This window comes from Sapajus apella, unplaced genomic scaffold, assembly GCF_009761245.1.
Source record: "Sapajus apella isolate SASKATOON/1434 unplaced genomic scaffold, GSC_monkey_1.0 scaffold80, whole genome shotgun sequence".
NCBI classification, from domain to species: Eukaryota; Metazoa; Chordata; class Mammalia; order Primates; family Cebidae; genus Sapajus; species Sapajus apella.
The window spans coordinates 8,334,219-8,355,695 of NW_022437020.1; the positions used below are offsets into that span (position 1 = coordinate 8,334,219).

At 50.1% G+C, this 21,477-nt stretch overlaps 1 protein-coding gene across 1 annotated transcript in view; it reads right to left on the reverse strand.

The window, feature by feature from the left end:
* Positions 1-21,477, reverse strand: part of ADAMTS17 (ADAM metallopeptidase with thrombospondin type 1 motif 17) — a 334,656-nt gene that overhangs the window by 110,045 nt on the left and 203,134 nt on the right. The window contains exons 14-15 of the mRNA XM_032252856.1: positions 10,872-11,038; positions 3,996-4,123 (exon numbers count right to left, since the gene is read on the reverse strand). Of these exons, the coding sequence (XP_032108747.1) occupies positions 3,996-4,123; positions 10,872-11,038 (295 nt within the window). The remainder of the gene's footprint in view (positions 1-3,995; positions 4,124-10,871; positions 11,039-21,477) is intronic.

Here is a 21,477-nt window from a genome sequence, read left to right on the forward strand (position 1 = left end):
AAAGGTGCCTCCACCTGCCCCTCCGAGCACCGTGAAAGGTGCCTCCACCTGCCCCTCCGAGCACCGTCAAAGGTGCCTCCACCTGCCCCTCCGAGCACCGTCAAAGGTGCCTCCATCTGCACCTCCATGCCCTGGTGACTCTGCCTCGTTAGTGTAAGGCACAGTGCAGGCGCCAATCTCTGCAATGATGGTGACAACGGTAGAGACACTGGAGACAGACTGGACCTGGTCCTGGGGATGGAGTAGCATCTGGGAACAGGAAGGCGTGCACCCCAACGCCATGCCCATCACATCTGCGATGGACTGCATGTTTGTGTCTTCTGGAGTTCATAAATTAAAACCTTTATATCAACGTGATAGCAATTGGGAGTGAAGCCTCTGGGAGGTGATTAGGTCAAGAGGGGGCAGCACTCGAATGTGTTGGTGCCTTTGTAAGAAGAGGCTAGGGAGCTAGCTAGCTCTTTTTTATTTTTTTGAGATGGAATCTCACTCTGTCACCCAGGCTGGAGTGCAATGGCACAATCTCGGCTCATTGCAACCTCTGCCTCCCCAGGTTCAAAAGATTCTCCTGCTTCAGCCTCCCGAGTAGCTGGGACTACAGGCATGCACCATCACGTCCGGCTAATTTTTTTGGATTTTTAGTAGAGACGGAGTTTCACCATGTTGGCCAGGCTGGTCTTGAACTCCTGACCTCCAATGATCTGCCTGCCTCAGCCTCCCAAAGTGCAGCAATTCCAGGTGTGAGCCACCACTCCCAGCCTCAAGAAAATGATTTTTTCTTTTTTTAAGACACGGTCTCACTTTATCACCCAGGCTGGAGCGCAGTGGTACAATCTCAGTTCACTGCAGCCTCTGCCTCTCAGGTTCAATGATCCTCCCATCTCAGCCTCCGGAGCAGCTGGGACTATAGGCCCACACCACCACGCCCGGAAACTAGCTCTCTTTGTGCCATGTGAGGACACAGAACAGCAGCAGTTTACAGCATGAACGTGGGCTGAATACACTTATCCGTATTTGATAACATGGCCAGGCAGTGCCAAAGGAGCCTGGGTCTTGTCAAGCTTTTCCCTGAAAAATCCCAGTTTCAGACTGGTTTGGCCTTAGCAGGAAAACAAACATCTACAAGTACGCTGACCCCTGGATGCTGGATTTCCAGGCTCCAGAGCGTTAAGAAATCAATGTCTGTTGCTTCTAAGCCACCCAGTCTAGGGTACTCTGTTATAGCAGCCTCAATTGACTAAGACAACACCCAAGTGCAGAATGGGGTTGGGCTCAATGGTATTCTCATGACCACAGGCTTAGGCTATTCAAATGCCTCGAGCAGCAGCTTGTCTTTGATTCCACTGACTAAAGGTTTCACTGTCACAGTATGGAGAACACCCCCTAGCTGAAAAGGCTGTGATTAAAACTAAGGTCATGGATGCGGCCCAGTGGCACAGATGACTTAAACCAGAAATTCTGTCCAGCCAGGAACACAGACCCCACTGGCTAGAGAATTTCAAGATTCTTAGAAACGCCTCCCCGTAGGAGAATCGCTTGAACCTGGGAGGCAGAGGTTGCAGTGAGCCGAGATCACGTCACTGCACTCCAGCCTGGGCAACAAGGGCAAAACTCCATCTCAAAAAAAGGAAAAAAAAAAAAAAGGAAATGCCTCTCTGTTGGCAAGAACGCAGCAGAAGATGCCGGCAGAGGCCAGGGGTGGCTTGGCTGGTGCTGCTCTAAAGGGTGTAAGAGCTCTGAACTTCGGAGGAACATTAAGTCTCTGGGCAGAATGGGCCGTGGAAGTGTGTAATTTAGGAAGGACACCAGCCCCGCACTTGGCTGGTTAGAAGTTTACCAAGAAACATCAGCAATGCCTCATTTCAGTAACAATGATAAGGGCTTTGTTCAGCCTGCCCGAGGGGCAGGGCCTTGCACATTCTTTGCTGCAAGGAAGCAGCCTGGAGGGGCCTGTTCAACCACTCATCACTGCCCTCCTCCCAGGAGGCGGCTGTGCCAAGACTCTTGGGCACCAGGCGCCCATCACCCACGCTTATCCACATTTGATAGTATCTGATAACACAGCCAGGCAGTGCCAAAGGAGTCTGGGTCTTGTCAAGCTTTTCCCTGAAAAATCGCAGTTTCAGACCGGCTTGACCTTAGCAGGAAACAAACATCTATTGGGGTGAAACGGTTTGCCGCAGCTGTCACCCTGGAAGTTGTCTTTGCGTCTTTCCGCCTTGCTACTTGTTCTGCTTTTCACACACCCTAAAATACTGATGCCCATGCCCTCCGCTAGGCACTGAGCAAGCAGACAGCATAAGCTGTCCACGTGGGTAAAGGGACCTGATGCCCGAAGCTGGCGTGTGACTCAGCCACAGTTTGTGAGAACAACCCACGGTGATCCTGACACTGATCTGCCTGCTCCGGATTGCAGGAGCTGCCGCTGTCACTAGCTCTCGGTGGGCTCCCCTGGGGAGGACACAGCTGAGAGAACGTGGTGCAGGATGACGGGAACAGGTGTATGTGGCTGGGGGCAGAGGGCTCCTTGGGTGCTTTGGTCTGCATGTTTGTGTCTCGCCAAATCCATATGAATCATCACCAGCCAAGGTGATGGTGTTAGGAGGTGCGACCTTTTGGGACATGATTGGGTCATGAGGTCAGAACCCTCATCAACAGGATCAGGGCCCCATGAGAGACTCACAAGAGGGCTCACCAGCCCCTTCCACCATGAGAGGACAGAGCAAGGAATGCTGCCTATGATCGACGACCCCTCACCAGATCCCAAACCTGCCTGTGCCTCAATGCCTCAGTGTTGGACTTCCCAGCATCCAGAACTGTGAGTAATAAATGTCTGTGGTGTATCGTTACAGGTGCCCAAGCCAAGATGCTGGGGCTCTCTCACAACGCGCCCAGCTTGAGCCAAGTCATCAGGGAATATGGTACCTGCGGCATGAGTGAGGGCCATGCCCCTCTAGGCACAGAAAACACACAGCTTCTTGACACCCACCACCCAACCCAGCTGCTGCACCACCTCAGGACGTGCTTGTTCTGAGGGACAGACAGAGAGCACGGAGTCACCTCTGCTACCCCAGGCCAGGAGCCCCACCTGGGGAAGACAAAAGCTACAGATGGCCCTCAGCTCGGACGCGGTTAATGCGGGTTGAGGGTAAGCTTCCTTCCCCCTTCCCACGTTCCCTCTCCTTCCCACCCGCCCCGAGATAGAGTCTTGCTCTGTTGCCCAGGCTGGAGGGCAGTCACATGATCTTGGCTCACTGCAACTTCCGCCTCCCTGGTTCAAGCAATTTTCCTGCCTCAGCCTCCCAAGTAGCTGGCATTACAAGCATGAGCCACTACACCAGGCTAATATATTTTTGTATTTGTAGTAGAGACGCGATTTCACCATGTTGGCTAGGCTGGTCTTAAACTCCTGACCTCATGATCCACCCGCCTTGGCCTCCCAAAATGCTGGGATTACAGCCATGAGCCGCCGCACCTGGCTTCTCTTTTCTTAAATGTCTGACTTTTATCATTGTTCTAACCAGTGGTCGCTCAGCCCTCGATGCCTTTGGGACTATATGGCAGCAGATGGGTGCTCCCTGACAGGCGGGCATGCCTATCTGCCTGGCTCCACCTGCACAGGAACTGGCTCCGTTCCGCCGTCTCTTTTGCACTAGACGGAGCCTAGCCTGTGCAGATATCCTCCAAGCGCCTCTTAGTTCCCTGCCTGCCTTCGCTTTGGTCATGATATCTAAAGCAGTTTTCAAAGTCTTAGAATATGCTGCACCTGTTTTTTCAGTCACCTCCACTCCTGCTGGCCTGCCGCTCAGTCACTGCTGAGCTAGCGGTGGTGCACCAGCCAACACTGGCTGCAGGAGGCGGCAGCGATGGGAGCCTTCTAAGAAAATCCACTCCCCCTGGCCTCCCAAGGCCTCCGCTCTACCCACCCTCACCATCTGCAGAGAGACAGTCTCCCTTCCAAAGCCCCACCAAGGACCAAAGGAGAAGTACGTCACCTGGCACTTGCCGTGCACGCAAAGATCAGTCTCGTAGGGTCCGCAAGGTGTGCCATCCAGGACCCTGTCAGCCACCAGCAGTGGGGACTCCTTCCCGAGGGGCGAGCAGTAGAGTTCGCACGGCTTATCTGAGGAGGGAAAGGTTGGGAGATGTTGACGTGGGAAGGTATGGGTGGGCCACGCAGGGCGCAGGTACAGGTGGACAGTGGGAAACGCTGGGGGACAGGTCAGCACGGGTAAACAGGTGTGCATGAGCTCAGGTGCATGCTCCAGCTCCTCTGAACACAAGGCACAGCAAGTGGAAAAAGACCCACAGACTCAGGGGAACGATGGTGGTGGTCGGAGCTCTGCGGGCTGTCTTTTCTCATCTCTTTATCCTTTGCAATGATGCATTTCCTTTTCCTTAAGGCATCAAATATATCTGGCTGAACAAAGGAATAGTTGTGTGCTAATAGTTGATGAATAGACATCAGGGTGAGCCGGAGCCACTCTTAGAGAAAGGAGGGGGAGGGGAAGGTGAATGAGAATGCCTCCCCAAGGGTCTCCATGACAGTGGCTTTGCTAACAGCTTTAGAGCTCCCCTAGCTGCTGGGCGACAGTTGCAGAGCTGTGCTATGGGGCACGGAGATCGCAGCGGAAACTGGGTGGGAGTGAGGTACAAAGAGGACATGTGGGCTGCCAGAAGTGCACCCAGGCAGGGTGGAAACCACGTGACCTCCCAGAACATGCCCAGCTCTCATGCCTGTGCCCGGGATGTGATCTTTGCTTGGAAATCCCTCAAGGCACCTTGTCTTCGACCGCCCTGGAAGCTTCCACCCCGGAGCTCCTCCCTCACGCCAGCTTTGACGTGGGGTAGCACTGGCATCTTCGCTCAGTTCTTCCAGTTAGTTGTGGGGAAAACATCTGCCCGAGAGTAGCCTGGAGAGCTTAGGCTTCCCGGGTTGGCGGAGTAATGACGCCTCAACACTACCCACTCACCAAGCAGGGACTGAGCCCCTCCCTCACACAAGGCACTCTGAGGGCACTGCAAGGGAAAGACAGACAGCTGATGTTTGCTTCTGAGGGCCGCAGTGGGCTCATGGCCAAGTGCACAGCAAACGCAGGATGAGGCCACATGCGACAGGTCTGATGGGAGCTGTCAGAGGGCTGGGTGCAGCCTGGAAGGAATGAGTCATTTCCCGTGCCAGCAGGCTAGGGGCAGCTGTCCTTCCATTTGCAGGGAAGGACCTCAGGAGGTGGCTGTTGGAAGGAGAACTCTGGAAGATGGAGACGTACACTGAGATTAGCTCGAGAGGACTTCCTTGACAGGGTTCCAGAGGTCCCCTCTGGGCCCTGAGGTTCCCCAAGCATCCTGGGGAGCTGGTAGAAGAGATACAGCAACACAGCCCCCAGCATGGAGTCTACTCCACACACTGGACTGCCTCTACTGTTTCATTGAAAGCAAGGGTCCCATGGCCAAAGGGGTTTGAAATTGTGGATTTTAATTGCCTTTAGACTGAAATGTTGGCTCTGTACTGGGAGAAACTGAGCATTGAGGTGATTTGTTCAACAGTAGTCATAGTAAGGATGATGAAATCATCAGCGATATTTACTACCTATGGTGTGCCATGCAGCACGCTAAGTAGTGTCTATTCATTTCAGGTGGGTGCTGTCATCATTCCATTATACAGACGTGCACACGGGGCTCACAGAAGGTGCTCGACAGTTGGCAGGGCACACCCCAGCCTCTTGGCTGCAATCTGGTTCTTTCTCCATCATTCCAGTTTCCTCTCTAAACTGACAATTCCTAGGACCAAAATTATCAAGGGCAAAGTGGCATTGCCAAGAATAAACCACCAGTTTCATGCATGTTTCTGGCTTCCGAGTGTATCCTCTGATCTGAACAGAAGTGGAAATGAGACTTGGGTAGAAAAGCAGAGGCTGTTTTGCGGCAAGTTAGAAAGGCCAGACTTGGAAGGGATGAAGGCTGTTTATCTGGACTCTTTGGGGTGGGCAGAGAAATGGGGACTCTGCAAAGCAGAGGCCAACCTCAGCTGGAGGGATGCTGGCCATAACCCTCGCAGGAATGCACACTCAGCTCCACCTGCATGCAACCGCTCACCTGCAGACACTGCCCTTCACAGCTTGGACGGCCAGGGACACTCAGGCTCCAGAACAGGGTCTAGAGGTGGGGCCTCCCTGCCCTGCTCAGCGAAAACTCTCCATGTGTCCATCTCCTCTTTGAGGCCTCTGCTTGGAATTCAGGGCACCCACATCACTAGCAAACTGTAAGGCATGATCTCCAAAGGGACTGAGGATAAGCTTTATAAAATGTGAGGAGGAGGCTCAGAAGGCCTCAAAGTTCTCTGTTTCCCTCCAGGCTGCCTCAGGTGAAAAATTAACCCCCAGACAAGTTCCCTGATAAATAACAGGAAGGGGAGGGATTCGGCTTTGGGCATAGCGTCAACACTCTCACATCCCCAGTAGCACAGGGAGAAATCGCGTTTCTTTACAAGTTATACAACCAACCACACACTTGAAGGAAAGAAGCTTGGAGCATGCTGCCTGCATGCCTGGTGTGTGCCGAGATGCAATTCTGAGTGACGCCGCAACTCTGAGTGCTGCTGCAATTCTGAGTGCCGCCGCAATTCTGAGTGACGCCGCAACTCTGCATGCTGCTGCAATTCTGAGTGACGCCGCAATTCTGAGTGACGCCGCAATTCTGAGTGCTGCTGCAATTCTGAGTGACGCCGCAATTCTGAGTGACGCCGCAACTCTGAGTGACGCCACAATTCTGAGTGATGCTGCAATTGAGTGATGCTGCAATTCTGGGTGATGCTGCAAAGCCTGGGGCCACTCTGGCTTCTTGCTGGCCTGCCTGGCAGCAGGACTTCTGCTTGGCTGCAGAAGGTCACAGGCAGGGCAGGGAAGATGGGCTCAGATGCTTAGAAGCCACATGGTGACGTCTGCTTGCTGGTTTGGAACATTCCTCTGCAGTGAAGACGACACTCATGGCTCTCCACATTCTTGCTACTCTCTCTCTGCCAGCAGTTAGGAGGTCTTCGTATGGTGGAAACACTGTTTTTGAGTTCATCACAGCACTCATCCAAGTTCTGCCTGATCCTCTGTCGGGGGACACATGCTGAGGAGGCTACTCAGACTCCTGTCCCCCAAAGCCGCCTGCCCGGCCTCATCAGGCAGCCCCGGCAGCCAGGCCTCCGTGGATTTGACCAGCACTGAGCACCTATCCATAGCTGGTCCATTCCTCGTCTCTTTCCTGCGAATGGAGTACTGAAATTCAGATGCAGAGAAGTCATGTCTGCTCATGGTTGATGAATCCCAAAGAAGGCTATACTCCCTTATATGTAATTTAAAAATCCAGAAAGCTCTGACAACTCTAAGTGTTCTCTTCCATTTGTGGCAAACACATTTGGCGGCAAAACCAGCCTGGATTGATGTGAGATCTTGGTAGTGTCTGTATCTCCCTTCGTGAGGTTACCTGGTGGGCAGACCCACATGTTTGAATATGGGGTGCTTTCCTGGAACCCACCAGGGATACAGATATTTGGCTGATTTGAACACATAAAATGCTCTGAGACCTGAACCGTATGTGGTCCCAAAGGATCTAGATGAGGCATGTGTATTTACGTAAGAGGTGCCGTGGGCTACCCTACCAGCTTGCACATAGACAAGCTCTGAGAAAACTTGTGGGTGCAGGAGGGTGTGACTACCAAATGCAAGCAGCAGAGACCTCGGAGCTACGGTCCTGACATCTCTGGCTTTGTGACAGCTTCCCTCGTTCTCATTAAGCAGCCCCAGCTGGCTTGGCGGAGCTGGAGTCAGAGAGCCCTAACCATCATGCCCCTCACCCCCACAGAGGCTCAGACCTGGGTTCTGCTGTGCCAGGCGGGAGGAGCTGGGAATGCACAGCCATGGCCAGACGCAGCCTCTGCCAAGCTCTCTGACACTTTGGTGGGCCCACGGCCTGCTGGCCTGGGCAGAGAGGGCTGAACTCTTGAAGGTTTCCACTTCAATGAGATTCCACAGGGAAAGCAGAAACAGGGTGGGTTTGGCAATGTGCCATCTCAATGGGTTTCTGTCTAGAGGCTTTTCCACTGAGAAATATTTTCTAAGGAGAGTCTTTGTCTTCTTTTGGAGGTGGGATGGATTTTGTGGTCCTGAATCCTCCCTTGGAAAATCTACCTCTGCAATAATTTTTTTTTTTTTTAAAGGAGAGAGAAAAAAGAAAAAAAATACAGTTTCCCCTCTCTTGAACTGTGCGTCACTCGCCAAAGAATTCCACGGCGACAGCATTGCTATGAATGGGGCAGTCATCATGGGCTTCAGAAGAGCCCAGAGCCCAACCACAGGCATCGTTCCTATCACAGCTCAGCTAGAACTGTACCTTTTATGAACAGTTTTCAGAGGTACACTTATAATCCGTATTCTCCCCCTGCCTTCTAAATTGGCCGTTTATTACTTGTTTTTACCCTTTGTGGAATGCTCCTGTAAAAAATGTTGGCTTCTGTTTAGATTTGAGAGAGAAATGAAATTCCCTGCAGATGCAAGAGGTCAGGACGATATTACCCAAGAGGAGGCCATGTCTAGCTACCTACGCAAAGTCCCGAGCTTGGGGTCTCTCCTTCAAAGGTGAGATACTTACTGCCTGTGAGCTGTCTGTATCAAACGGGGCTGTGCTTTTCACATCAAAGGCAGTGGCACTCCAGTGACAATAACTTACAACTTGAGCACAGGGGACAGAAAGTAAGTGGGTGAAAGGTCACGTTCCCAACCCAAGCAGCTCCCCAAAGAGCCGCACCACAAGGCTTCCTGGATGGAGGACCGGGGCAGACTGAAGTCCCAGCCACTGCGGTGATAAGGCAACCAAAGTCCAGCCATTCAAAAGTGGTCAGAAGGAAAGCCGAAGTTTAATCTGGACTTGGAGAAATGTGTGGAAACACAGACACTGCACTGAATACATGAGGCAGGGGCACTGAAAACTGAAGCAGGCAACAAGGAAAGAACAACTGGTGCACGAGGACAAGCCGAACTCTCAAGAGCAGAGTCTGTCCCAGACCTCCCCTCCTCTTGCTCCTGCGAAGCGGGAGCGGACAGGAAGGAGGTCTAAAAGCATCCTTTTCTGGCATGCTCGGCAAAGCCGAAGGTTCGGAATCCGAGCTGCTTCTCGTGACAACCAGCCACTTCTCATGAGAACTGGGCCAAGGGCAGCTCTCTCACTTCAAATTAGGGATCTGCGTGTGGCTGACACAGCAGAGGCCTCCTGCCACCTCCCCCATCTGCTTCACAGCCAGGCAGAGAGAGGCGAGGGCCTGTGTGCAAGTGCGTGGCCCCAGACACACTGTTCTTTTTAGGAGGGTAGGTCTCTGCTCTCCCTCATCTGCAGGGAAAGTTGATGGTGCCAAGGCCGTGTTTCTTGTGAATTCTGCTGACTAGCTGATGGTGTTGCTACAGTACACAGTTCCCGAAGGTAGTGCTCTTTTTAAAAAAGGACAATGGCAGATCAGGGGCTCCCTAAAACTTTTAACGAGTCCTCATCTGCATGGGTTGCTGTGACCTGCTACAATTCAGAGCATCACATGTGGCTTTACGAGTCAGCTCAGAGAGGACCGGTCAGACTGTTAGAAGCTGCGGATCTCAGGCTGCTCTTCCAGAGACGCCTGGGCCTACCCTCACACAGCCGTGCACACTAGAACTTGCGACAGCAGACCGTGGAATGCAGATTTCAAAGGCTCTTCCCATCACAGGGAAGAAACCCAAGACCTGGCATCAGAACGTCATTCTTCTGCAAAACATTTTTGAGGCTCTCTAAAAACCAAGCCCAGTTTCCTAAGCTTTTCTTAAAGCCCCTTGACTCCACACCCATGAAGTCATGCAGGCTGCCGTGTTCCAGTGTTGGAAGCCAGACGACAGCTGCCTATTTTCTGTGAGTCAACTTCCCTGGAACTGAGGTCAGCTTCTGCCCTGGCCTCTTGTCAGTTACTGGCGCTTAGAGGTGTCCTGTAACCTCGTTCCCTCTCATCTTCTGCATGGCCTGTTTTGGGTATTAAGTGAGACAATGTATGCAGTGCTAACTTGTATCTTGTACACGAAGTACTGATAAACGGGCTCACATCATCATTACAACACAAAGTCTTACTTCCTAAAGAAGAACAGTTTTAGGTTTAAAAAAAAAAAAAAAAACCAACAACCCCGAAGTGGGCCGTGGGGTGTCCTTTTCTATTAAGGACGTTAATTAAGCAGACATGACAAATGTATCCATGACATACCACCTAGAACTTTATCAGCACCCAGAAATGCCTGCAGGGGCCCAACGGAGCAGTCTCTTGATTTGGGAGAAAGCTCTTGGGAAGAAAATGTGACCTGTGCTTATTATCATCTTTCCCATGTTGTCACCTATTCTCAAAATGTCCCCCAACATCCTGGCCAAGGATTAAGAGCCAATCCAAAATAAACCAGGAGAAGCCATGCAGGGGAGCGTTCACACCGGGAAGCCAGACAGCAGCCACAGCAACACACCGTGCTGCCGCGGTAAAGCCTTGCTCTCCTCAGTTTGCCCTGGGTCCCTCTGCACATGGCGCCGGGTGCAGGATGCCAGCACAGCCTCCTTGCTACAAATGGGGTTGTGGGATGCATCTGGCCTGCTGCCTGCTTCCACAGCTGCAGCTGCAACATCTCACAGAGTTGGGTCATTCAAGGTGAACCCCCCACCCCCGGCCCCGACTCACAAAGCTGGGCCACAGCTGACTTGGGCAGAGGACTGGGGTGTCTTGCCGGGTTGGTTTGGGAAAGGGGTGTCCCCCAGCTTCCCTAGGTGGCTTTTATGTTCCTGGGGGAGGACAGGAGGCCGCCACACAAGGACATGCCATATGTCTTTACCATCAACCACCACGGCAGTCAGCAGGCCCTTCTTCTTGCTGCTCAGCCGGTCGTGTGCCTGGCACTGCTGGTCCCGGAAGCTGGGCAGACCCTTGGGGCAGGGCAGGTTCTCGCAGACCGCATGCTCCACACTGGCACCCAGGCAGTGTGCGCCTCCAGGCCCAGGGCTAGAAGGAAGAAGAAGGCCTGCATTAACCAGATGGTGCTACCGAAGAGCAGGAGAGCTCTGTTTCTTTCACTCTTGCCGGGAGGAAGAGGAGGGGGGGGATGGGGGCAGGGCAAGATTTCCAAAGCAAAGTCCTCTCCGCTGTTACAAACCACATGCCCACAACCCCAGACCCACATTGCCGGCAAGTTGAAGTGAGCCCTCTGAAAGGTGCATCCGGGAACTGGGAATCACGGAAGCAGAGACACGTTGTGTCCTTCATCTGAACTTAAAATTTGGCCATGGGTAACAATGAAAACCCAAGGGACATCTCTGGAGCATGTGTGTATGTGTGTGTGTACGTTTTGCAAGGGTTTCCTCTGAAATGAATACTTTTTTAGAGGAGAGATGGAGTCTTGCTCTGTCGCCAGGCTGGGCAACCTCTGCCTCTCAAGTTCAAGTGATTCTCCTGCCTCAGCCTCCCCAGTAGCTGGACTATAGGCACGTGCCACCATGCCAAGCTAATTTTTGTGTATTTTTTTTCAGTAAAGACAAGTTTTCCCCATGTTGGCCAGGATGGTCTTGATCTTTTGACCTTGTGATCTGCCCACCTTGGCCTCCCAAGGTAGTGGGATTACAGGCATAAGCCGCTGCACTCGGCCTGAAATGAAGACCTTTAAATGGCCCACAGGTATTCTCTGGAGGTTAAGTTTCAGGAAGAGTAAATACTAAGCTTGTTTACGTTATAATGAAAAGAATAATGAGTTCACCTGCTCATGGGCTTCGAGGGGAGATCAGTTAGATCCGGGCTGAGCTCCCTTTACCTGGGCAGGTGTGACACCACACAGGTTAATGCTGTGGTCTTGGGTCCCAGGTGCTCTGTGCTGAGGCTGGGGTTTTAAGCCATTCTGGAGACCTAGGCTGTGTTCACTGGCCAAGTCCACACGTGTGAGGGCCTGGCTGCAAGGCCCTAGGGTGTCCTTGGAGGACCCAGGCCTGGGCAACCTCAACGGTTCCATTCATTTCCATGATGCCAAGGTCATCATGATGGAATAAGCTTTCTTATCCACTCCCACGCCCCTCTGTACTTTTTATTGAAATTCAGCCTATGACAGAAAGGGGCATACATCCAAACTGTTCTGCGCAACGAATTTCCAAACCGTGCACACCTGCTGGCCAAATGTCATCTCAACACATCAGCCATTTCCTTTGTTATTTGTTTTTCTTCCTTTGCCATTCTTCACGTTCAGAGAGCAAGGCCGCCCTGCGATTGCTGCTTTGAGAGAGAGATAACAGCAGGAGAGGGCAGAGCCTTCAGGCTTTTGTGTCAAACAGATCTGCACGGGGGGTTGGAAAGCTGTTTCTGTGAAGGACCAGATAGTGAACACTTTTGGTTTTGTGGGCCATCCAGTCTCCAGCCACTCATCTGCCACTTTAGCACAAAAGCAGTCTAGAGACAACATGTAAAAGAACAGGCATGGCTGTGTCCCAATAAAACTTTATTAAATACCCGGTGGTTAAGCCAGATTTGGCCCGTGGAACCTAAGTTTGCCAGCTCCTGATCTACACAGATGTCTTGGAGAAAATGTCCTGGGGAGAAAGTCCCCTTTCATACTTCTGTCTGCCTCATATACATCAGAAAATAGTTCCCTCCCCCAAGAGAAGAGAAGACCTAGGGAGATTAAACCTACTGGTGGCCCCACAGTGGGGCCCTGAGCTCTGCTCTTCAAGGCAACAGCTAAACCTCTAGAAGGTTTATGGGGCCTGAGAACAAAGGGACCTTGTGATCTGCTTCCTGCATAGAAGGCAAGAGAGGCAGTTTCAGAGAATGATTGCATGGTGTGTTTAGGCAGAAGGAGCCTCAGAAAGCCTCCCCAGGAACCTTGGCCCGGGTACCAGTTGCAGACAGAATGAATAATGAAGCACAGGGTGGAACAAGTGGAGAGGGGTGACCCCCAAGAGCCACATGGATCAGCAGGAGAAACATCACTCCAGCAATAAGTCCCCACGAGTGGACACCAGAGAAGGAAGGAGTGAGGCCGCAGAGGCACACTGGCACAATGTTTCAGGCTGAGCTAGGCCCCCACAAAACGATGTCACGGTCCTAACCTCTACCAGTGCCTCAGAGTGTAACCCGATTTGGAAATAGGGCCAACGGGGCACAGATAGAATTAGATAAAAGGAGGTCATACTGGAGTAGGTTGAGCCCCTAATCCAATATGAAGTGTCCTTGTAAAAAGGGGACATCTGGAGATAAACAGACACACAGATACAGACAGACACACACACACACACACACACACACACACACACACACACAGGAAAACACCAGGAGAAGATAAAAACAGAGACTGGAATAATGCTTCTATACTCCAAAGAATGCCAAAAATTGTCAGCAAGCCACCAGAAGCTGGGGGAGAGGCCTGGAACAGATTCTTCCTCACATCCCTCAGGAGAAACCAACCCTGTCAACACCCTGATTTGGACTTCCAGCCTCCAGGACTGTAAGACAGTAATTTCCGGTTGTTGAAGCCACCTGGTTGGGGGTTCTTCGTTATGGCAGCCCCAGGAAACTAAGGAACCGGACGACACAAGGACCAGACGCTCCTTGTGGAACTTAGATGCAGACTCAGGGAAAGCAGGGCAGAAGCTGAAGTCATGAGGAACACAGTGTGGACAAGGAGTGTGAAAATACAAATGAGGTCGGTTTGCAGAAGAAAGGCAGCTACATTCCCTACACCCTTGAGTGTAGCCTGCGATTGGTGAACAGCATGTGATTAACTTCCGGAGTTGTTATCGAGCTTCCTTTTACCTACGGTTTCATCCCTTTCCAAAAGCTGACTTCTCCAGTTTTACATCTGCCTAACCCACATACAACAACTACCTTTACCCCGACAGTGAGGAGGTGGAGAGGAGGTAAGATGCGATATGACGTAAGAGAACTGGATGCAGAAGAAAGCGGGTGGAGGCGGACCCCCGGGGTATCACACGTGCCTTGGCACACCTCCCTCCAGATCTGCTTATGCTGCTGCTTCTCCATGACAACTTCTCCAACAGGCAGTCTCTATGTGGCCCCTTATCTAGCTCACAGCCCCACGGTCCCCACTTCCCACCTCCTAACCCTCTGTCTGTCCTTGAGGCCACCTTCACCCTGAAGACTGTTTTTCTTTCCTCCCTAGAGCATCTCCAAATCTTGTTCAGGTCTCTGCTATGCTGCTTACCATCAACCTTATGAAATGGAGCACCGTCTTCCTCCTGTTCCTCTGGGAGGAACACTGTGCAGCGTGGCACAATGTTTCCTAGCCATTTCTGGTGGCTTTCTAAGTTCTCCTAAATGACGTTGCTTTTAAATGTCTTTGTGCTTAAATTTCTGGCTCCTAAAAGGAAAAAGGAGGAAAATCCTTTTTCTGTGTTCTCAGCAGAGGACACTGCACAGGATGGTCTTCAATAAACAGCAGTTAGACTGAAATGAACTATATTGCCAGAGCTTATCTTAAAATGAGGGAATGATGTCAGGGAAGAGAGCTGAGGAGGAAGCACCAGAAATCCATCTCTCCATCTAGACAATAATCTGACAATAACTGGCAGAAACTATCTGAAGAAACTATTTTGAAACTGCAGTCTACTTAAAAGCTTGCATCTTCCAGGGGAAAGCCTGGCTGGTCAATTTCAATTAGTTTTGCTCAATTTCAGCCTTTAGTGTGGGAGCAGCTACTGCCCATCCTTCACCCCAAAGGCAGGCAGCTATGTCTGTGCTCCTAGTGCAACTTTCTGGAGTCAGGGTGAGCAATAAGAACCTTATCTTCCAAATAACTGTGCTCCGATGGTTAATTGCTACTTTAAATTGTCAAGGTGCGAATGCAGAAGATGGCTGACATTGCTGTAACCTCCATCAGGTGAAGTCCTTCCAAAAAAAAAAAAAAAAAAGACCTGATAAGACCTTAAGCTTCACTTCAGGTTGATTCCTGATCCAGAGATACCACTAAATCATAAAACAAAACAAAACACCCTGGGGAAGGGGTAGAATCTGTTTCTAGGGTTACCACATTATATGATTTGAATGTCTAGGTTTTAATGAAAACATCACAAGGCATACAAAGAAACAGTGAAGTACGACTCATTCAAAGGAACAAAATATATTGGCAGAGTCTTTCCCTGAGAAAACCCAGATGCTGGCCCTGCTAGACAAAGACTTTAAAACAATTGTCTTAAAAGTGCTCAGGAACCAAATGAAGGCATAAAGACAGGAAGACAATGTACAAACAAAATGAGAGTATCTATAAGGATATGGAAATTAAGGAAACAAATATAAATTTTAGAACTGAAAAGTGTAAGAACTGAAATGAAAAATCCACCAGTTCATAGCAGATTTTAGCAGGCCGAAGGAAAAATTCACAAACGTTAATATAGGACAATTGAAATCATTCAGTCTGAGCAGTAAAAAGAAAAAAAAATGTACAAAAGTGAGCAGAAATAATCTGTGGAACAGCATCAAGTGGATCAACACACGCACTATGAAAGTCTCAGGAGAAGAGAAAGCGGTAAAAGGTTATTTGAAGAAATAATGCTTGCAAGTTTCCAAATGTAAAGACATAACTACAAATTCAAGAAGCTTGAGAAATTCTAAGAAGGATACAAGGACCCACACTAAGATACATTATAATTAAATTGCCAAAAGACAGAAAGGGAACCTTGAAAGCAACAAGAGAAGTGACACATCCCATACAAGCCATCTTCAAAAAGATTATTAGTCAGTCTCTCACCAGAAAACTTGAAGGCCAAAAAGAAGTGGGCTTATGTATTCAAAGTGCCTAACAAAAGAACTGTCAACAAGGAATTCTATATCCACGTAACTGTCCCTCAAAAATGAAGGTGGAAATTAAGACATTCCCAGATAAACAAAAAATGGAGACAGTTTGTTACCACTAGACCTGCATTACAATAAACGCTAAAGGGAGTCCTTTAAGTTCAGATGAAAGGATACTAGCCGTAACCTGAATAGAGGAGGAACAGGCTCTTCTCCCTGGTCCTGGTAGGCGGCTTCTCTCAGCATGCTTCCTTAGTGGCCTGTGATGCATTCCACCTCCCTGTGGGCAGCATTCTTCTGTACTCCAGTGGGCAGCTTCCAAGCACACCAAGTTTCAGGACAAATTCCCAACCTGGTCTAAGATGCAGTTTCTTCCCTGGGGCACCTTAAGTGTGGCTTCTCAGAGAGTTCCACCAGTACAGAACCTCTGCAAGCCTCTCCCTCACTGAGTGGGCCCCAGGTGCACCCTCTCTAACCAGGTCCAAGTAATTTCATCCCTGGATGGAATGGTGGTAGAAGCTACTGTCTGTCCTTCACAGTAGCTGCGTGTGGGTCACCGTCATCCAGATTTGTTCCTTCCTTGGGTGCTCTGCCTCAGACCTAAAGACACTGGGTGCTATCTGTATCTGTTCTTCCTGTATTCTTTAGAGTTTAACTCTTAGTGGGTAAGTTCCCATTACTCCAATCACCTGTTATAGTTAACATTTCCTTAAACTTTCCCTGATTAAAAATATGACCAAAGGAATTGATTTTCTTCAGTTTTCTTTAAGTCATTATTTTTAACAACTTGAGAAAAAAAGAAAAGCAATCCACTAGGTACATGATTTGCTACCTAAATAATCCCAAATGCTATACGGCAGGACCCCACGTGTGGCCCCTCATTTTTATGACTGTCTCTGTAACACAAGGCCTCTACAGTAACCACGACATCAGTGAGGGCCTCCTGCATGTGGGGCTGACCTCCAAACAATGTGGGGGTTAGAAATGCTGAGCCGCCACACGCAGCAGAAAATCCACACATAACCTAACACCCCCAAAACTTAACTATTAGTAGTCTACTATTAACTGAAAGTCTTACTGATCACGTACAGGTAATTAACACGTTTTATAGGTTATTATGTGTTCTCTACTATATTCTTATAGTAAAGTCAGCTAGAGAAAAGGTTAAGAAAATCATAAGGAAGAGAAAATATATTTCCTACTCATTAAGTGGAAGTGGATCATCATAAAGGTCTTCATCCTCATCGTCTTCACGTTGGCTGGACTGAGGGAGAGAAGGGGTTGGTCTTGCTGTCTCAAGAGCAGCAGAGGCAGAAGAAAACCCATGTGTAAGTGGACCTGCACAGTTCAAACCCATGTTGTTGTCACGTGTGGCTGTTCACAGCGTCTGGGCCTTAGTGAGGGGAGATGGTACAAGGGCCTGAAGCCTGCCTTGTGGTCTGCCACATTTGGGATAATTGTTTATGATCACCTTTGTGTTTCAGTGAAAAAACAGTGTTAGGAATGTGTTTTGGAGGCACTGGTATTGCAGAGAGACTGGTTTTTCTTGGACAACTACACGTCCAGACCAGAAGGCGGTCAGCACATTTTACAGAGCAGAGTCAACTGTATGTTGCTCCTGAGACAACAGAAAGAGGCACCCTCCATCTGTGGCATGGAGAAGACAGAGGAGAATCCTTGCAGGGGAAGGTGTGGCTGGCAGGGTTTCCAGAGACGGCTTCCTGACAGAAGTTCTGAGGGAGAACTCCAGGGAGGACCCAACTTTCCCAAGGACCCCACACTGGGCTGGGAGGATGAAGCTTGAATTGTGTGGACACAGGGCTTCAGGAGACATGTGTGGGGCCAGCACGTGTAGCAGGGGACCAAATCCCCAGAAGCACATGGAGACCCTCACACAGGCTCGGGAGCAGAGGGTGGGGCTCTTATTCAGCCTGGAAGCTGCTGTCAACTACACAGTGAGAAGAAAAACAAAACACGTCTAGGGAGACTAGAATGACAGAAAGCAAGCTTGACATGGCTAAAATCAAGAGCAGCTACTAACACAAGCGAATCCTGATAGAGGTATCCCTTCCTAGGAGAGGAAGGTGGGTCCAGTCCTTCCCTGACCTCTCCTGTGAGGGGGAAGGCACAGGTCTGCTGGGCTCCACGGCAAGGCTTTCCCGTGAGGCCTTTGGGTGAAAGCCAGCAAGGTGCAGTCTCATCCTGAAATGAGAACTGATTCCTGAGGAATGGGAAGAAACTTCAAGGAAAGAGGCACTTTCACATAAACAGTGATCACAGAGACAGCCAACATCCCCAGAGGGCTCCCGCTTTGCCGGCCCGTCTAACCATGACTTCATTACATCCACACCCAGAATCAGAAGGTGCCCCTGACTGCATCCTTTGGGTGAGGGAACCAATGCTCCAATAGGCGACATAACCACTTGGCTGACAGGCAAGAGGTGGAGAGAGGAAATGTAGCGTGCAAGAGGCTCCTGGACCCAGCAGGAACAGGCGCCCGCCTCCGGGAGGGGCTGCCCATTAGCCATCACAAGGCCTGAAGAACAGCCCGACTCACTGACCAGTCAGCGGGGTGTGATGGTTTTTTAAAAATTTGCATCTTTACTATCAATCAACAGTTTCTAGCTTTTCTGTTCTAGAACTTTCTAGATATGAAGAGAAAAGAAACGTGGGTGTGTTGCCTGCAGGTCAGTAGTCAGCAGGTATATCCCTCTGGGTTTTTTGTTTGTTTGGTTTTTGAGATAGAGTCTTGCTTTGTCGTCTAGGCTGGAGTGCAGTGGTATGACCTCGGCTCACTGCAACCTCCACCTCCTGGGTTCAAGCGATTTTTGTGCCTCAACCTCCTGAGCAGTTGAGATTAGAGGAATGCACCACCATGCCTGGCTAACTTTTTTATATTTTTAGTAAAGATAGGATCTCTCCATGTTGGCCAGGCTGGTCTCGACTCCCTCGTCTCAAGTAATCCCCCCGCCTTGGCCTCCCAAAGTGCTGGATTACAGGGCTGAGCCACTGTGCCACGCCTGTTCTAGGACTTCCTAATCAAGAACAAAACAGAAGCTTAGATATAAAACCAAATGGTTTATATGGGTACTTCAGAAAAACAGGACATCCAAATGGCAAATAAGGACACAGATATTCAGCCTCACTGTTGATGAGCAAAGTACAAACTCCCCCGCCAGATACTGCTACACACGCATCACAACGGTCCAAATGGGAATTACTGACAGTACCGGCGTCACTGAGGACACGGGGGGGCAAGTGGAAAGCCACCACAGCCACGCGATGGAGATGGCATGGTCACTCTGCAGAGCTGGCAGCTGTCATGTGGTCACACATGCACGCCCCAGAGGCCAGCATCTGCTCTCCTGCTGCACTGACACGTCTGCACGTGTGTCCCAACACACACGTGCCACAGTGATGGGCAACACTGTGAATGGACCTGTGCTTCTTTGTATATTCTGTTTTTTTAAAAAAATTATTATACTTTAAGTTCTGGGGTACGTGTGCAGAGCGTGCAGGTTTTTACATAGGTGTACACGTGCCGTGGTAGTGGTTTGCTGCATCCATCACCCCGTCATCTACATTAGTTACTTCTCCTAATGCTGTCCCTTCCCTAATTCCTGACCTCCTGCTATCCCTCCCCTAGCTCCCACCCCCCAGGCCCCAGTGTGTGATGCTCCGCTCCCTGTGTCTGTGTGTTCTCCTTGTTCAACACCCACTTATGAGTGAGAACATGGGTGGTGGTGTTTGGTTTTCTGTTCTTGTGTCAGTTTGCTGAGAATGATGGTTCCCAGTTTCATCCATGTCCCTGCAAAGGACACGAACTCATTCTTTTTTGTGGCTGCACAGTATTCCATGGTGTATATGTGCCACATTTTCTTTATCCAGTCTATCATTGATGGGCATTTGGGTTGGTTCCAAGTCTTTGCTATTGTGAACAGTGCCTTCTTAAGTTTGTTTAAAAATAAAAGAGTAAGGTAGAGAGAAACTGAAACTGAAAGCGTGAAGAGGAAGGTGAGCTCTACCCCAGTCTGCCAAGCCCCTGCAGCACAAGGACCATCTCCTGCTGAGGTGGAATCCTCAGTGCCTTGACAGACCCCAGCGCAGAGCACAGAAGCAGCAAATGTTTGCTGAGATCAACAGGTATACATGGCAAAACATCTGCCCCTTTCTTTGAGGGCAGACAGAGAGGTAACATCAAGGTAGGCTGGGGGAGAAAGATGCTGCTTTTTGTTTTCAGGTTTGCCGTCTTAAATGAAGACAGACCAGAAGATAAAGTCACAACAGCAGTTCAGAGCAGCTTACCATCCAGAGACACAGGGTGCTCAGTCGAGAGCTGGCAGTTCCAGCCCCTGCCCTGGCTCCCGGCTCTGTGAACTCTGAGAAGGGAGGAGGCAAAGCCATAGGGTTTCAGAAGTGCTGCCAAGCTGTTCACGCACCGTCGGGGCAGCAGACATCCCAGTTTGAAGGCCTCCTCTGAAACGTGTCCAAGTAACTCATGTAACTTATGCTTCAGTATAGAATACTTGAATTTTAAAAAATGATCCGTATCAATGCCAGGTCACTGGCACACTGAAAGCACACAGATGGGGTTTTACTGTGGAAGCAAAAACCAATTACAGGCACACGACCTGACCCCAGCTGTCCTCCCGCTGTCTCAGCAGGCTAGCTGCCCTCCTCTCCCTTTGCGGCGCACATGGGCTGCATCTCATGGCCACCCTGCCATGTCCCAGACCGGCTCCACGCTCCGCTCACCTGCCCGGGCTACACGCGCTGGGACGCAGCTGGCTTTTCACACAAGTGCAGCTGAGCCTTCTTTCCCTCCCTCCCCAGCCCTCTCCTGCACACGAACTGTCCAGGGGTAACAGAAGGTGAATTAGAGATGCATTTTCTATCTTGTAGTCTCCTAACTTCCACCAACAGCGACATAAATTATGGCAAGAAAGGCAAGGCCAAGGAAGCTGCTTAAGAAACACGAATGGTCCCTCAGGCCTCCACGTCAGCTAGTAAAAAAAAAAAAAAAAAAAAAATTCCAAGAGCTGTGAAGACCAAGACTGAAAAAAAATGATTGCGTGTGGAGGGACTCTCTTGCCAATATTTTTGGACAGTGAATAAACCAGCTGCAGAAGACAGGGAATGGAGCCAGGAATATAAAGTGAAGGGGTGAGGAGGGGGTTGTGGGGGCTCTCCAAGCCTGAGACCTACATCACAGTGAGATTGGGACTTTGTGAAATCTCGAGGCAGGAGGTCTGGTGACTTAGCAGTGAGATGGGGAGACGACATTGTTTTCGTTAGAGCTTGGATCCGAGGCCCTGGTCAGCTGTGCTTTGTAACAATCACCACAGTAGGGCATCCTGCAGAAGCAGGCTGGAGACTGCAGCTGGACTTCATAAAACACGTCCACATCCTGCATCTCTTTGGGAAGTCCCCGAGACAGCTGCTAATCCACCCACCCAAGGTCTTCCCATTTACCTGGGCTGGATCCATGGAGGCAAGAAACTCCATTGAAAACTACCAAGGTTTATAAATCATTCTATTGCAAAGACATGCACACGTATGTTTAATGTGGCATTGTTCACAAAAGCAAAACTTGGAACCAACCCAAATGCCCATCAATGATAGACTGGATAAAGAAAATGTGGCACATATACACC